Below are 19,044 nucleotides of genomic sequence, written 5' to 3'. Positions count from 1 at the left end.
GATGCTGTGTGAGCCGGCACAACTCTGCAACGCTTCAATACTGCCCCCTGGTGGATGATCTGCGAGTTGCCAAACCGGAAATGGCCGGTTGGATATCGATGCGTCTCCTAAATCCGTCCGGCCACTCGCATATCGTCGCGGGACTCTAGCCACACACCGTGGATATGGATCGCTGCCATAACTCAATAATCGACATGATTTGGGCGTGTATTAGTATTATACAAACCGGAAATGGATCTACTCGATCCCCATCAAATAACTGGGATCTTTTTGCTCCAGTCTCATCGCCCAACGGTAAGAGGAGGCTGATGTCATTTTCAGCGTGAGTGTTTATTATTATCCATACAAACTGCTCTGATCTATATATCACCCATACTACATGAAGCATTTAACGACGATCACGGAATTATAAACGACCCCCCCCCCCGTTCACCCGCGCATGATCATCATGATCCTCATAACGTTTAGGACCATGTACAGTTGAATTTTTTTATATAGCGTGGATCGGTAACAAACGGCATTCGATAATCTATATATGCATTTATGCCTATATCTCACGTTCTAGGAATTCCTGCATAAAACGATAAACATATTTATATTCTAGACGGTATTTTCGTATGAATGTGTGAATGAAAAAGTAAAACGTTCCTGCATCCTGAACGATAGATAATCGATGTTGAATGGGCCATAGTAATGTCAATTTAGCAATACAATTAAAAAAGTTATAGCCCTGCAAAGAAGGTGAACATCTCCATAGACTTACAGTACTGGCAGAGAATGGTATAAGATGCTGAAAGTGCATGGCAGGGAATGTGTTAAGACAGAATATTAGAAAATTCAACCCCCCCCCCCCCCCCCCCGAATAAAGAAATAACACAAAATTGTTATTTTCTGTTTCAGTTTAAATTCAGTTATTCTTTTTAATAGAATGGATCATTAAAATCAAAGGGTATTGCACATAAATAGGCACTTCAGATAATCCTTCAGAACGTTGATCGGCTCAGCTGACCGACAATAAATCAAAATGACACCATTCACCATCGTAGCCTATAATAATAACAGCATTGCATTGGCCTATCAACCGGTTTTAATAAAGAAACGGAAACACTAGCATGTGCATCTTTAGATCAATTAGGCTATGAAAATTAGGCTGCCTCTAAATATAAAAATGTATAAATAAAAAAAATAATAATAAAAAATAAAATTATATTTATGTATATTTTTCGACTCTGACATGAAAATCGAATGTGAGACTGGCACGACTATTCGAAAACTAGAAAATTCGAACTCATCCCTAGTAGCCAGTAGGGCTGACCCCTATTAGTCGATTAGTCGACTAATCGGTCGAAAGGAGCCGTAGTCGACTGGCCAACCTCTTAGTCGAATATAAAGGAGGCTAACTGCCTACGAAAACAGGCACAGAGGCACTGAAAGAGGATTTCACCCATCTAATGAACACACTAGACTAGACAAATATCAAGATGTATCCATCAGTGGACCAATTGCATGCTTTTGCAGAGGACAAGAAGCCTTCAGTCGACTCCTTCAGACATTAAGCACCCCCCACAGCCCAATAGTCGACTAACGGCAAATTTTGGCCAATCATAGTCGACCATCCAAATCCTTAGTTGGGGACAGCCCTAGTAGCCAGGCATGACGCCATAATGGCTTTTAGTAGCTATACTTTTGTTCCCCCCCCCCCCCCCCACACACACACACACACACACACACACACACACACACACACACACACACACACACACACACACACTGTCTAGCCTACACCTATGGACATTTGTTAAAGACAGGGACAGTCTCTGGACAGTCTACCATATAATGTCTGTACATCCCTGCATACAGTATAATCATTTTTACATATCTGTAGATACTATCTACTGTATATCTGTGCATATCCCTTACCTACTCTTACTAGTTACACTGCTGGCCAGTATGACTTACTACCATATTGTCTTTATACCTGTATCACTGTACATATTAATACTACAACTCTAGTACATGTGATTAGCACTACAATCATTACTACTAATTTATATATTTTACACCCAGTTTAATCGCCTGTACATTGTTATTGCTGTTGCATTTTACTGTTACATTTGCACTCTGGTTGGATGCCAAACTTCTTTTCGTTTGACTGTACTTGTCCTGTATGATGACAATACATTTGAATCAAATATAATCTGGGATAATGGTAAAGATTACCCCGGTATGGTCCTTTTTTATTTCTATTTTTATTTCTTTGCATTCTCAACAGGGCTTAACCCACTCCACTCCCATGGCCATGAGCCTACTTCATGTCTGATCACATGAGCTGCCAAACCACCACCTCTGCCATCCAGTGTAAGAATAGTCTGCCATTCTGTGATATGGCAGCTATTCCCCCTCTCCAAATATTTAATCAACAGGAGATTAAAATGTTCTTGCTGTTCTTCTCACTGATGCAGACTGCCTTTGCCTTGCTTGGTGCCGGTTTAGCCCACGTCGTCTATGGTGTGTCCTAGAAGTGAGATTGATTGATTGATTGAAAACTTTATTAACAGATTGCAGAATGGGTACAATACAGTACGGCTCAATACACAATTGTTAAGGGGATGCAGACCAGAGAAAGGCTTTCGTCTTGTTTACATCAGGGTCCCCCATTTTCAATTCATAGTGTCGTTATCACGCTGGCTGTGTTTGTGACCGAGGTCGTTCCCCAGATGTCTTCAGTCCAAGAGCCTCTAGTGTTTCTTCTACCTCGTTCACTAAACCACTGACCCTGTTTGCTTGGGAATTGCCACAACTCTTAGAAACGTGCATCATGTGTATTAAACCCTTTCACTACCTGTGATGTGCGCGCGGGCGCCGTGACGTCATCTTAAACGCAACACACACAGAGGATTTCGAAGCTATGAAACCAGTGCCTTATTAGCTCATTTACGCTAGCCACAATGCTAACGGTTAGAACGCGAGGCTACTATTTTTTGGAACCAGTTCGTCCGCCTCCATATTCCATTGCCGTTTCTGAATAAAACACGTAGGGCTATGTTTAAACTCGCTAAACTCTCTTCACTTCTCTCACGCTTTCTATCCTCTCTAAACATACTGTAACAAACACGCCTCTCTGGGTGTGTGTGCGTGTGTCTACTGTATGTGCGTCTGTGTGCATGCTCCTAGATTAGTCTGCTCTGGCCTACATCCAGGAGTGAGCAATAGGGTTGGTAGAGGAGTGAGCGATAGGGTTGGAGTGAGTAATGTAGTTGGTAGAGGAGTGAGTGACGGGGTTGGTGAGTGATAGGGTTGGTAGAGGAGTGAGTGATAGGGTTGGTAGAGGAGTGAGTGATAGGGTTGGTAGAGGAGTGAGTGACGGGGTTGGTGAGTGATAGGGTTGGTAGAGGAGTGAGTGATAGGGTTGGTAGAGGAGTGAGTGATAGGGTTGGTAGAGGAGTGAGTGATAGGGTTGGTAGAGGAGTGAGTGATAGGGTTGGTAGAGGAGTGAGTGATAGCGTTGGTAGAGGAGTGAGTGATAGGGTTGGTAGAGGAGTGAGCGATAGGGTTGGTAGAGGAGTGAGTGATAGGGTTGGTAGAGGAGTGAGCGATAGGGTTGGTAGAGGAGTGATTACCAAGTAAACAAATCACGGAGATGGCCAGTTCTCCCGCAGCATCCTAGTGCTAACGTTAAGCTCTCAGAATGGTAGCAGTTCTCCCGCAGCATCCTAGTGCTAACGTTAAGCTCTCAGAATGGTAGCAGTTCTCCCGCAGCATCCTAGTGCTAACGTTAAGCTCTCAGAATGGTAGCAGTTCTCCCGCAGCATCCTACACACAACAACAACACACACTCTCGTTACCACAACGCTTTACGGTATTTTCACAGCACTGTCGCAACATTAACGTAAAGCGTGAACACCGTTGTGATCATGCACAACAACAGTTAGCTCTCAGAATAGCCAGTTAGCCCGCAGCACCAGCAACGGTAAGCGTGTCTCATTTAATTTCACCCACTGAAGCGGGGTTCCCCTCCTCCTCCTCCTCCTCCTCCTCCTCCTCCTCCTCCTCCTCCTCCTCCTGTGTGTAGACAACCAGCTCTGCATGGCTCGCTCCACTAGTGAGGACTGGTCTCGCCCTCTGCTGGCGCGTGTGTGCACTACAACAAAACTCAGTTTTGACGGTAATGATTTTCAATACCGTCGGGATTTCTAAATACCCTGGTATACCGTAATACCGTCATACCGCCCAAGCCTACCTCCATCCTTCCTGCTGTTTCCTCAGTCTGCTCTGGCCTCCATCCTTCCTGCTCTTTCCTCAGTCCGCTCTGGCCTCCATCCTTCATAACTGCTGTTTCCTTAGTCTGCTCTGGCCTCCATCCTTCCTGCTGTTTCCTCAGTCTGCTCTGGCCTCCATCCTTCCTGCTTTTTCCTCAGTCTGCTCTGGCCTCCATCCTTCCTGCTGTTTCCTCAGTCCGCTCTGGCCTCCATCCTTCCTGCTGTTTCCTCAGTCTGCTCTGGCCTCCATCCTTCCTGCTGTTTCCTCAGTCTGCTCTGGCCTCCATCCTTCCTGCTGTTTCCTCAGTCTGCTCTGGCCTCCATCCAGGGAGCGAAATTAACTTTTTGACTCACCGGCCAGTGGCGGGTAGATGGGAAGAATCTACCCGCCAAGCATATTTCTTACCTGCCAAAAATTTTTTGATTAAAAAAAAAAAATATATATATTTTATATAAAAAACATTTTTTTAAATAAAATATATATTATATAATCATACTTGTAGTTGTATTATCTGCGAGACATCGCCACCACGCAATAAGTCAAAATGCTTGCTATCTGCAAACAGCTCCACTGTCTGTGTGTATACTTGAGTAGCCTCCAGCTCCAGCAAGGATTCTCCGGCCCTGCAGCTAGACCCTATATTCAGCTAGACCCTACATTCAGCATGCAAGGATTCTCCGGCGATGCAGCTGGACCCTATTTATAACGTTACGGTTATTTTGTCAAATCACATTCAACATGCCCTCAGCTAGAATACGCATTCAATCAATGTTATAAGACATTGATATCAGGAGCTATCTGTAGCTACTGCTAGCCCGGTAGATAACGTTAAGACAATTTAGTTTACTGGGACAGATCGATCTAAGTGAGCTAGCTAACGCGAGCTAGCTAACGAGGGAACAGAGGTATTATGCAGCTCATGAAGGTCCGATCTAGACTAGAGCAGACTGCTACCATTCTGAGAGCTTAACGTTAGCACTAGAGCTGCGGGCGAGCTGCTACCATTCTGAGAGCTTAACGTTAGCACTAGATGCTGCAGGCGAGCTGCTACCATTCTGAGAGCTTAACGTTAGCAGTGGCACTAGAGCTGCGGGCCGCTCTGTGTTGATACGAGCAGAAGCCAATAGTATCCCGCTGCAGGGCTGGGCGGATATGACTCGTTGCCACGTTTTTTTTCAAAATAAGAATATCATACGAACCGAATGCTGCTAACTGCCGGAGCCATCGATATTATGACTCTAGCTGCGCTTGGGCCGGAAATGAGACCCGCACAGATTTTCAAAATAAGAGTATCATTATGAACTACACGTCCACACGCCACACGGAGGGCAGGGCTCTCAGTGGCAAGCGCCAAAGGTAAAAACTGAGCCCCCCTGGCGGGCGGCGGGCTTTAATTTCGCCCCCTGCCTCCATCCTTCCTGCTGTTTCCTCAGTCCGCTCTGGCCTCCATCCTTCCTGCTGTTTCCTCAGTCTGCTCTGGCCTCCATCCTTCCTGCTGTTTCCTCAGTCTGCTCTGGCCTCCATCCTTCCTGCTGTTTCCTTAGGCGATGTGTCCACAACCAGCTTTTTATGAGTTGCCAGCTCCTTTCTGTCATTAATTTCTATGCTTAAGACGCGACAGGCGCTCTCCTTTTCCCAGCACCACGCCTCACGTTTTAGCACTCTCGGAGGCTAGCGTTTTTGGGTGGAGCGCTCCCAGCGCATAAAGTTGAAAATAGTTCAACTTTTGGAGAGGAGCGCCGCTCATCAAGGTCACTTTTTGCGACCAACCAATCAAAATCGAGCAAGTGGCGGAGCCGCGGGAGTCGCGAGATGCTCTGGAAACACTCTGAGCATGCATATTTTTTGTCGCCTTAGTCTGCTCTGGCCTCCATCCTTCATAACAGCTGTTTCCTTAGTCTGCTCTGGCCTCCATCCTTCCTGCTCCTGGATCAGAATGTGAGAGTAGCCGTTAGAGGAACACTGTGTCGAGGCTCTACTGTCTGGTTCTGGTTCTGAAGGATGCAGACGTGGCTCTTCACTAAATGACTTGCTTGCAGCTATAGTTGCACTTCCTTTCCGTGGTCTCAGTCAGGCCAGGTTTTCAAGTGAGGTCTGGCTTGGTCTGTTCTGACTGTTACCATAATTAACAGATGGAAATATAGTTAAAATGTATTTGGAGAGACACACACCAGGGCTTGACATTAACTTTTTGATATTTTACTTGTCCGAAAGCTAAACTTACTTGTCCGAAATGTACTTGTGAAAATAAAGGCCTATTAAAAAATGTATAAAACCGACAAGAGATTGACAATTATTATGATTTAATAACTTAAACACAGTGTGTGTGTGTGGGCCGTATATACTTTAGGATCAGTCCTCCAGCTCATCTTCACTCCCCATCAGTACCAGCTCATCTTTCTCATCTCCCGACGACCAGGGGTTAAACCCTGGTCTACGCCTATAGTTGTATAGTTGTTATTACGGTATAGTTGTTATTACGGTATAGTTGTTATTGCCATAAATAACACCATTCAAATAAATAATTGTATTTTTATTTGAAATAATTTCTTTTAACAATAGGCACATTAGATCAACAGGTAACAACAAAACAACCAACTATTAAACATTCTATTAAACATTCTGATATTTTCACGGGTCTCGTGCCACTGTCAGTGTCAACTAAGTGAGCACTCGGAAGACGCTCGCCCTTTGTCTGTGACAAGTAATATTGACGTACAGAGATTGAGAGTTTCCAGTGTGACACTGTGAGACAGGCACTTTCTGATCAGATGGAATAACGTTACTATTCGTTTGGGGAATATATATATATATTTTTTTACCTGTCCAGTCGGACAAGTTGAATTGTATTATGCTTGTCCGACCATTTTTTCCCCCCACTTGTCCCGGACAATAGGACAAGCCTTAAAGCCCTGCACACACACACACACACACACACGACTGTAACAAATCAGTATTCTATCTTGTTCCAAGTCCGACTCCTCGAAAACAAAGTGTCTCCAGACAATTAATTAGTTTGACCTTTCTTCAGAAACGTGGAATAATTGGACCAAATTATTCACAGAGGTAGACGACAGACTCGCAGACGAGGATAGAGTTTACTGACAGAATGATGTGTTGCAACACACATATTTATTTAGGCATAAAAGAAAATATTGTTTGGTTCCTGTTGGTTGTCAGTTAAGGCCATGGGTAGGTAGGGAATTTATTTTATTTTTTATAAAAAAAAATCCCATGGTGACTATGGATAGGGAATTTCTTTATTTAATTAAAATGTTCACAACAACATGGATGCATGTACTCTGCCAGCATGTTTAATATCCATAATACTAAAGGTTCGACTAAGATTTTTATGAAACTTTATTGAATTTTTCTTTTCTTTTTTAAAAGAAATAAATTGGGTCGCACCTAAATCGGCAGGGTCGGTCGGCAACCGGAACCAAACCATTATTTTTGTTAGGCGTTATAGTATTTATACAGGAGAGTAGACAAAATAAGTGGTACCTTGACATACAGACTGTGAGTTATATACAGGGTTCGCACAAGGTCCTTGAAGTGCTTAAAGTGCTTGATACATTAAAAAGAAAGTCACGGCCTGGAATTCCTTAAACAGAATTTATTTTAACAAGGTGCTTAAAAACTCACATTGAACGTTTTGTTCATTCATGATAAAACATTTCTGAATCAAGATACTGTATATATATTTTTTTTAACTAATTGTCGGAAATTGTAATAAATATTGGATCAGATTTTTTTTAAATAAAAAACAGCATTTGAAAGTAATTGTATCCTTTTAAATGCCCTTTTAAAATGAAAAATAGTGCTTGGAAAAGTACTTGAAAGTCCTTGAATTTCATTTTGCAATGTCTGTGGGAACCCTGTATATATGATGTGCAGACTATGTGGACAGAAGGCTACAGGTCGGGGATGTGAATGCGCGTGTGTGCGCGCATGTGTTATGTGAAATATGTGAAGACTATGTGGATGTAAGTGTGTGTATATGTGTGTGTGCAATGCACGTATGATGGAAAGAGAAACTGAGAGATAGAGTGGGAGAGAGATATGAGTGAAGGCTATGTCTTGTGTGTGTTAGAGAGAGACTGACAGTGTGTGTGTGTGTGTGTGTGTTGATAAATGTCTCTGTCAATATTCTAAGACTTAAGTAAACATCTTTGTTTGGTACAGATCTCTGCAAAACCCCACACCATGATCATTTGAATGTGTTTCAATGAGAAAGAGAATAATAAACACAAATTATCATTCTCTCTAATATCTCTGAATCGTTCAGTGTACTCTGTGTGTCTGTCTGTCTGTCTGTGTGTGAGAGTGAAAGGCGGATAGCATGAGCACTGAGCAGCCAGACCGTCGGCCGCGACTCGTTTTGTTCTGTCTTTATTGCGCCGCTCTGTTTAGAAGAGGATTAGGCCCCAAGGCAATCTTTCCAAGGCCTTGTCTTTAACATCAGACACTAAATTACATCTCTCCACAGCCAGATTACTGATTCTCAGTCGCTGTCGTCACTTGTAATCCTGTGTGTGTGTGTGTGTGTGTGTGTGTGTGTGTGTGTGCGCGCGTGCGCGCTCTACCTACCGAACCACTGTCGTGTGTGTGTGTGTGCGCGCTCTACCTACCGAACCACTGTCGCCCGTGTGTGTGTGTGCGCCCATACCATATAAACTCTGAACCCCATTGCCTGCCCTACTGTATACTCAATGTATACCTGCCTTCACTGCCTTATACTGTAATCATAACTACCTACCTACCTCATACTATAGTCTACCCATATAACTCTGTATGATAGCATGTACAATAATGCTGTATATACCGTGTATATATAATTATTTATAATACTATACTGTGTGTACAGTATATATTTATCCACATCTGTCTCAATATACCTGCATCTAATCCATTTTACATAGATAGATACTATATCTATATCTGTTTATAATATCCCATACCTACCAGTTATACCGCTGGCCAGTATGACTTACTACCATAGTGTCTTTATACCTGTTTGAGAAGGAGAGGGGGATACAGAGAGAGAGAGAGATACAGAGAGAGAGAGACGTGGCTTGCTTGGGGAACACGTTTGGTGCTACTGTATCTGTTGTTGTGAATGTATAATGACATTTAAAAGTCTAGAGCCCCTGAAAATAAGACTACTTTTTCAGATTTCTTCTTATATTTGTATATATATATATATATATATATATATATATATATATATATGCTGTTCACTACCATATTAAATGTCATGAACTCGGTGTGAGTTTCTCTCTTGACCTTTAGTTATGTCATCCCCTCTCTTCTGTCAACTCTCTACTACGGGTGTACAGCCTACTATCCAATAAAGCAGGGATTCTCAAACTTTTTTATACCACAACCCCATTTTATTTAGGAGTTTTTTTGGTGACCCCACACCACCACACTTAATGCATCGCGTAATTTCAACGTGGAAATAAGGAATATCAAAATAAAAGCACACGTTGTTGAACTTGATCATGCATATTTATTAGAAAATTAAATTACAGCACTATGTTATCAATGAAATGAATTAATATTATCAACAAAAGCAATGGAATTGTTTCTGTATACACATTTATAAAACAAGGCATATTTACCCAAAATATGTTGCCAGAACATAAAAAAGAAAACAAAATGCGTTCACATGCTGAAGGATTTGGGGTGCTTTTTCAATGTATGTGATGTATAGATTGGGGGGAGATGACCACAGCTAAAACGGTGAGATCGAAATGTGCATGGAAGACGGTGATAGAACGGTGGTTCAGGGTTTCACAAGCACACTGCCAGCGAGGGTGTTATGTTTTGAATTCCTTGTAACAAAACATTGATAAGAGCGAGTGTACTGTAGGCCCAGAGCAGGAGGGAGAGAGGTTCATCTTAATGAAACGTGAAATGTGTGTAAAGGTTAAACGCGGTTGTCATGACAGCGCGGCACATGACAACCAGAAGGCGGGGCCGTCGTTGTTACGACGAAGATCTATAAGTCGAACGGTGTTTCCGGGTGTAAGGCAGACCAAGAGCGAGTAGGACTGAGATCACACAGAAGACACTCTCTCCTCTCATCGAGAGGGGGGGGGGGGGGAGGAAGAATGCCACATCATCATTAGCTTCGGCTAACGCGAGGAGGGTTAGGCTGACGACCAGGCCTGAACACTATTGGACTGAATAACAAAAGGACGATAGACGAACACACCGAAAGATCATTAGAATAGACTTTTCAAGGACAATAACATCTGTTAACATCTGAGCTGAGGTTTCTGTTTATCAAATAAACCACGCTTTTCCTTGTAAGGTATTTCACGTTGTCGAAGTGTCGGATTCTTACGGAGGTGGAGAATTATTATGGTTTGCGGATTGTACTAACGGGGAGAGATAAGGATCTTATCAGCCAGTATCTGAGACGTCAGGACCATTAAAATGACACAACGCAGAGGAATTGGATGGAGAGCCAAACAGACGAAGACGTAATACTGGCCAGTTTGATCAGGATCTAACAATGCCCAGGGTGTGCTTTGCTTGTACATTTGAACAGTTCCATGATACCTGGCTGCGTTGTGCTGAGAAAGAGGCGGAGATCCACTTCTACTCTGAGGCGAGATCTGTATTTATTAATGTCAGTGCCGAAAATCCGGCCTCGCAGAGATATTGATGCGAAGGGGACAAGCTTTCTCAGCGCAGCATTACACAACACTGGGTACTCGTTCCAGACCAGTGATGGTAATAACGGCGCTATAAGTAACGACGTTACTAACGGCGTTAGTTTTTTCAGTAACGAGTAATCTAACGGATTACTCTTCCAATCTCAATAACGCTGTTACCGTTACTGCAAATAAATGCGGCGCGTTACTATGAATGAACCTGTTTCTTTCATCAGACAGATATCTGCGCTGAGGGGCAATATGTTCTTCCTTGTTTAGTGCGCAAATTCTCCACTCATCTCCTCTGCAAGCACTGCTCCACTGTCTGTGTCTGTCTACTCTGGTTCAATCACATTCAGCGTCCCGTCAGCGTGTCTCCCCCCCACCCACAGTCTGCGAATCAGAGCAGAGTAGGGCGGGTCTTCACGGAATGCATGTTGTCTTTCAGCGGGTCCCAGTCAGAGCGAGTTGACAGCGCATCGACAGGTAGTCTAATCTGCAGGTACTGTAGCTAGTAACCTCATTCCCAGTTGTATCCCCGTGAGATAAATGTAGCTAGTAGCCTAGTTTCGCCAGCAGGCAGTTAGTAGAAAAATGTGGCATGTTCAAAGAAAGTAAAAGAAAAGTCGACAGTGAAAATCGCTGCAATTCAATGGTGCATGGACTAAAAAATATGCGTGCATCCTCCCAGCACCAAGAAACGGTAGCTCTTGTGAAGAGTGGCAATTTGAAACGCCACTATGAAACAAAACAGTTATTTTGATGCAGCCTTTCCTCAGAATTCAGTGCTAAGAACCACAAAAATAAATGGAATGAAATCATATCAAGCTGCAAGCAGAATTATTGTTAAAAAAATTCACATGCATTTCCATAGCTGTGGATGAGTCCACTGACACCACTGAGAATGCTCAGTTGCTGGTGTTTGTGAGGTTTTAGTGAGTTTGTTTGTGAGAAGATTGGATCAGTTGTACTTTTTTTTTGAATACTTTAAACCCTTTTTTTGTGGAATATTTGATGCGGCCCAGCCTCACCCAGACTCTACCTCCAGCGGCCCCCAGGTAAATTGAGTTTGAGACCCCTGGTTTAGAATGATTCGATTAGATTCTTATATCTGTATGTTGTGTATGTCATAAATGTCATGAATTGAAAATGGGGGACCCTGATGTAAACAAGACGAAAGTCTTTCTCTGATCTGCATCCCCTTAACAATTGTGTGTATTGAGCCGTACTGCTGTACCCATTCTGCAATCTGTTAATTAAAATGTTCAATCAATCAGTATATATTTGTTATTTATTTTTGGTATAGTGCTTAACAAGCATAATTTAATGTTGCCAAGTTGTGGCCTGTTGAGGGGCAATACATATCAAAAGTTCCAAAACATCTATTGTATTTGTATGATCCACTATATAAACATAGTAATTATAATATCTACATACATGGCATTTGATTGGAGGCTAGTCTCACTTTGTCCCACAGCAACATTAAAATAGTTTAGATTTGTGTATGTTGTTTATGTAAAAAAAAAAAGATTGAAAGTAACACAAAAGTTACTTTCTGAAGTAACTAGTTACTTTTATAATTTGTAACTGAATAAGTAATTTAGTTACTTTTTGGAAGAAGTAACTAGTAACTGTAACTAGTTACTTTTTAAAAGTAACTTGCCCAACACTGTTCCAGACTGATATTCAGAACTTTGCGAGGGCCTGTCCATTGAACTTGACTTTCAGTAGCTCGTCACACGAAAGATCAATGGGCGCCTTCTGCTCAGACAGTGTCTGTGTCTGACAGCCTGCTGCGTCATGTGTAATGAACGGATCTTGGATCCAGTAAAAAAAAATTCAATTCTACCCTCCCCTGTCTCGAACGCTGTTAGGCCATGCCTCCCACAAGCCGGCTGCAATGTGGACGAAGCCTTACATCACGTGTCCCCTCCGGTACTCGAGGAAGCAGCCGTCGCATCTTTTCACCTGCACAGCGCGATCTCTCAGCGTCGGGGGTCTGCGTGGGAGGGACACGCCGCCCCCGTCGCTTCCTGATTCTGCTGCGCAGGCGCACCAACCGACCTGTAGGAGTCGCTGTCCACAACGTCCGATCCCCACCCATCAGCTTCCCACCCCCTAATACTGCCAATTGTATTAGTATGAACGACCAGCCAAGCTGATAGCAATGCGGAGAGCTGGGCTCGAACCCAGCGTCTCCTGCATTGGTGGCGAGCGCCTTGCCCACTACACCACATAGCCGCCTGGATCCAGTAAAATTGAAAATAGTTCCGAAATTGTTCAATGAGCCCTTCTATGTGGCTACAGATGATGGGCTTAAAATTATTCTTTGCAACATTCTGTTCCTCCAAAAAAACATCAAGCAGAGTAAATACCACAACATCTCCGCTGATTATCCTGGAGTGCCACAGACGGAGTTTCTTAATCCAGCTCTCCATTTTAGCTGTGAGTCCAAACGGGTAAAACAAACAAGGTCCCGAGACTCCCGACCTTGTAGTCCCAGATTCAATGCATTGAGTCGGTCAAAGATGTCTGCTAGAAGATAATAATAATAAACGAAGCATGTAGTCCTTTTTCGTTGACTGTTGCAGTTTTCAGCAGTTTTCTCTGCTCCAAAATAGTTTTTTCTTTCTGAAAGAAAGCTAGCGGTTCCGTTTTAAATTCAGCATGTCTAGTTTCCAAGTGCGCTGTAATTTACTTGTCTTTTACTCCATTTTGTTTTAGTAGTGCTGGTCTCGCAACTACTATATTTCGCCTTTCTTTTGCCAGCATTTGGAACACACGGCCAAATCCATTGCGAGTGTCCAGGTTACAATACCTGTCCTAAATGAATCAAATCAGCTTCATATGCTTGGCCTGGAAAGCCGCACCCCCCCCCCCCCCCCCCCCCCTCCTGGAAGTGCTTTAGTTAAGAGACGGTGCCAATCACAAATATCTGAGACTGAGTACACATTGACTCACAAAAGACCAGATGTGGCCTCCGCGATTACATGCGCAGTATTATATGTAGTGAGATGTGTATTGGAATACTGTGTTGGCCTCCGTTGATGAAGGGGCTCGTTGTTTTATTTTTTTTGCCAATGCGCGACCCGTAGTTTGCGAACCGCTGCAATAAAGCAATATCATATGGTTAATATTTAGGCTAAAGATTAGAGATGGCGGTAAACCTCTTCATTATGACTAGACTATAGGTGTTTCCTCAAGCCAGTTAAACTAGATGCATTACAATGACCATGTCAGTCTTAGAGTCTTAGATAAACAGTAACATAGGCCTAAAAATAGGTATTTGCCTAATGAATCATGATTTAACCTTTCATTGACATTGTATTTTCCAAATGAGAGATTCATAGTGAAATTCCTCATTTGTTTTCAGGTAAGGCCTCATATGAAAACTGTGATTTCTAGTGCTGGGCTACTTGTTGGTACAGGGGGCTTCCCTTTTTTCAGGAAAAAAAAGGGGACCTACAGTAACATCTCAAAACTTGGTGACCTCGTGGAAACCAAGGACCTCGACATTAACCCCTCTGTCTGCAACTGGATACTTGACTTCCTAACCAACAGACCCCAGTATGTTAGGATAGACACCACATCAATGGGACGAAGGTTGAGCACATCTCCAGTTTAAAACTCCTGGGAATCCACATCTCTGAGGACCTCTCTTGGAACCTCGACAACACCTCAGCACTGGTCAAGAAGGCTCACCAGCGCCTCTTCTTCCTGAGGAGACTGAGGGAAGCCCACATGTCTCCTCAGATTCTGGTGAACTTTTACCGGTGCGCTATAGAAAGCATCCTCACCAACTGCATCACAGTCTGGTATGGCAACTGCACTGCCTCTGACTGGAAAGCACTGGTACCGGTACATCACTCCCTGCAATTGAGACTATTCATCACAAACAGTGTCTGAGGAAGGCATTGTCAAGGACACCTCTCGTCCCAATGACTGTTTGCCCTCCTTCCCTCTGGGAGGCGCTACAGGAACCTCCGTTCCAAGTCAAGCAGGCTCAGGAACAGCTTCTTTCCCTCAGCTGTTATCTCTCTGAACTCTGTACCACGATGCCATACCATACACTAACTCTGAACCCCATTGCCTATACTCAATGTATACCTGCCTACTGCCTTACATTGTAATCATAACTACCTACCTCAAACTATAGTCTACCCATATAACTCTGTATGATAGCATGTATAATAATGCCGTATTTATATTTAGGGTATATATATTTATCCACATCTGTCTGAATATACTTTTTATATACCTTCATATAATCCATATGTTTGTATGATAGCATATGTACAATAATGCTGTATAATATATATATAATTATATTGAACATATACTGTATATATTTATCCACATCTGTCTCAATAGACCTGCACCAAATCCTTTTTTACATATCTGTAGATACTATATCTGTTTATATCCTATACCTACTCCTACCAGTTATACCGCTGGCCAGTGTGACTTAGTTACTACCATAGTGTCTTTATACCTGTATCACTGTACATACAACTCCAGTTTAATCACCTGTACACATTGTATATTACTATTGCACTTTACTGCTACATTTGCACTCTGGTTAGATGCCAAACTTCTTTCCATTGTATTGTACTGTACTTGTACTGTATAATATTGACAATACATTTGAATCTAATCTATATTAACTTGTTGAAAAGTACTAAAATATGTCCCCTTTAAACTCCTAGACACGTTATATCATTCTGCCCCCATATTTATGACTGGTTATAGCTATGACCACCATTGTATCCTGTATGATGAGGTGGGTTGGTCTCCTCTGGGAGAGAGGTGTAATAAACATTGGTATTTGTTTATCTATGAAGCCCTTATTGGAAAGCTACCACCTTGTGTCGCAATGATGCTGGACTGGAACTTAACTTGCTCAAATGATTGGCTTATGCTTAACCCTTTCACTACCACACTACAGAAGGTGAACCTTTCACTACCATACTACAGACGGTTAACCGTCTGTAGCGTGGTAGTGAAAGGGTTAACTTTCTGTAGTGTGGTTGTGAAAGGGTTAACACTTTGTTGTGTGGCAGTTAAATATTGCCACAGTGAAAGGGTTAACCCTGTGGTAGTGAAAGGGTTAAGGTCCACTGAACACGGTCTGAATTGGAAAAGTCAGCCTTTTATTTTATTGCCCCAAATTCTCTGAATGATCTTCAACACACGCTAAAAATCAATACTCTACTAACCTTTGAGTTATGTTACACGATCACAAACCTCCCTGGTTCAATGTGTAAGGGTTTGTGTGTTGGGGTCAAAGGTGTAACCAGCTCTGGTCTTGTCTATCAATAATTATTGTAGGGGTGGGAATCCTTAGGAATCTCATGATTCGATGAATTTAATTTTTTATTTTAAATTTTTTTATTTATCTTTTTCCTCCTTTCTTTTTCCGTTTTTCTCCCATCCCAATGTTAGTCGTTATGCCAATCCCCTTCCTGGTCGTTGCGCACTCTACCCCCTACCGTCGGTCCGGGAGGGCGGAGACTATCACATGCTTCCTCCGACACATGTGTACCCAGCCCACTGCTTCTTTTCACCTGGCAGCGCGGACTCTCACTGGGAGAGTGTAACGTGTGGAAGGTCACACTACCTCTCTTAGATTCTTCCCTTGCTGTGCAGGTGCCCCGACCGAACTGTAGGAGTCGTTGTTTACAACGACCAGGACCCACCCTCGCTGGGTTTCCCACCCTCTAACACTGCCAATTGTGTTAGTGTGGACGGTCGGCCAACCCGGAAGCTTCAAGCACCACAGCTGGAATAGATCCCACTGTCTCTGTGGTGGTAGGCAGACGCTTAGTCCTCTGCACTACCCGGCCGCCCCACAATTTTTATTTTATATATTATTTTTGGGGTCACAATTCGATTTCAACCAGTTCTGGATTCGTCACAATTATCTCAAGGCAATTCAATAGATTAGATTTTAGATTACTATTATTAAGCTCTGTGTGACAAAGCTTGTGTAGAGTCTTTCTGCTTGGATAATCTTGGCAAGGTGGATTTAGCAAGGTCATGATTTATAGTCCTATGGTCATGAGAAAGTTTAAACCATATCTGGAAACTGAAGCAATATGATTTTCGAGTTTGAGTTTTTTTTTAATAAGTACTTTTATTGCACATTACATCCATAATGATGCACACAAGCAATCTTATTTTTCTTCTTGTTCAAAAACAATTGTACAGCGGCATGTAACAAAAAAGATTAAAAATAAATAAAAATAAACATTCTTTCATTTGGCGGATTTATACATACAAATAAACAGGATAGTTAAATAAGCTAGATTCTTGCTGGAAAATAAGAAAGAGACTAAAAGATCAAAGCATTAGAAAAAGGCCAAAAGCCAAGACAAAACAGAGAATATACCTTCAGACATTACTGTAATAGAGTAACACTTTGAACTTATATATCATCTTCATCCTCCCTCAGACCCTTTAAGTAATCCAACACCGGTCCCCATGTCTTATCAAACACCTTTCTCCGTCCTGTATTTTTAAATCTAAGCCTCTCTAAGTAGAGGGTCTCACCCAGCTCTCTCATCCACATTTCAAATGAGGGTGCTGCATCAGACTTCCAGAGTCTCAAGATGAGTTTTTTTTTGTTTGTTTGATCTTTTCCCCCTCCATTTTCCTCCGATTTTCTCCCATCCCAATGTTAGTCGTTATGCCAATTCCCAATCCCCTTCCTGGTCGCTGCGCACTTACCCCCCCACAGTCAGATCATTTGGGAGAGTGGAGGCTATCACGTGCTTCCTCCGACACACGTCCAGCCAATCAACCGCTTCTTTTCACCTGGCAGCGCGGATATTCTCCGAGAGGGCGTAGCGTGTGGAAGGATCACACTATCCCACTCAAGTCCCATCCGCACTTAGCAGGCGCCCCGACCGAACTGTAGGAGTCACTGTTTACAACGACCCGGACCCACCCCGCCAGCTTCTCCCACCCTCTAATACTGCCAATTGTATTAGTGTGAACGGCCAGCCAAGCTGGTGACAACCCCGGAGGCGAATCCAGCTCACAGCTCCGGGGTTGGTGACGAACGCAATCTCCGCTACGCCACCTAACCGCTCAAGATGAGCTTTTTAGCCAATACAGCACCTAGATATATCGGCCATTTTTCATTGCCAGAGTACCTAGTAGCATCGTCGCTAGAGCCCAAAATGACCACTAAGGGGCAGGGTTCCCACTGTTTATTAAAAGCTTTTGAATAAAAGTCAAATATATCAGACCAGAACGTGTGTAAGTTGGGACAAGACCAGAGTTGATGTGTAAGGGTACCATCTTGATTTTTACATTTGTTACACAATGCTGATACGCTAGGATACATCTTATTCACTTTCACCTTTGAGTAGTGCAACCTGTGTATCACTTTAAATTGAATCAAGTTAATTCTAACATTTACAGAGCACCGGTGAATATTTGTAAGACACGTTTCCCAGTCCTATATCTTTCTGTGCTAACTATTACCTGATTGAAAAGTGTCTGGTATATTTTTGACACCGCCCCTTTACTACCTGGTCTAACATTAATTATAGTTTCCAGTGCTTGATGCTGAGGAATGTCTGACCATGTATCTACATGAGTCCTTACGAAGTTCCGTATCTGTAGATAGCGGAAAAAATGTGTCGACGGTAAATCATATTTGACCCTCAGTTGCTAGAATGATAAAAACTGGCCCCCTTGGTACAAGTCCTTCAAGCACCCTATACCCTTCACATTCCACTGTGCAAACCCTTGATCCATAGTGGATGGCTTAAAGGCATGGTTATTACCGAGTTTGAGAATTGATCTTAAAAGATCTATATTCTTAATAAAGAACTAAATGATTGTGTTTGTCTCCACAGAGCTGTCTCTCTGCCTGCAGACCAGACTGTCCTCTGCCACCATGTTGTCCAGACTGAGGACGACGCTGTCTCTGAGGCCGTGTGTCTCCTCCGCCTGTCGATGGGCTCACACCAAGGAGAAGGGCAAGCCCCTCATGCTGAACCCACGCACCAACAAGGTACTGCAGTTCAGAGGAACTGATTAACCCCTCATTTAAGAACTTTCTAAATAAAAGTAAATTTATCTGACTGCTTGTATTAATTGATGAAAAAGT

The 19,044-nt window shown here is 42.9% G+C and overlaps 1 protein-coding gene across 1 annotated transcript in view; it reads left to right on the top strand.

The window, feature by feature from the left end:
• The window catches only part of me2 (malic enzyme 2, NAD(+)-dependent, mitochondrial), a 91,843-nt gene that overhangs the window by 6,310 nt on the left and 66,489 nt on the right, over positions 1-19,044 (top strand). The window contains exon 2 of the mRNA XM_084322849.1: positions 18,791-18,948. Coding sequence (XP_084178975.1) covers positions 18,832-18,948 — 117 coding nt within the window. The 5' untranslated portion in view covers positions 18,791-18,831. The remainder of the gene's footprint in view (positions 1-18,790; positions 18,949-19,044) is intronic.

This window comes from Notolepis coatsorum (assembly GCF_963971535.1).
Source record: "Notolepis coatsorum genome assembly, chromosome: 10".
Classification (NCBI taxonomy): Eukaryota; Metazoa; Chordata; class Actinopteri; order Aulopiformes; family Paralepididae; genus Notolepis; species Notolepis coatsorum.
The sequence above is the reverse complement of the archived record's forward strand: the minus strand, read 5'-3'. Positions and strand labels throughout refer to the sequence as shown.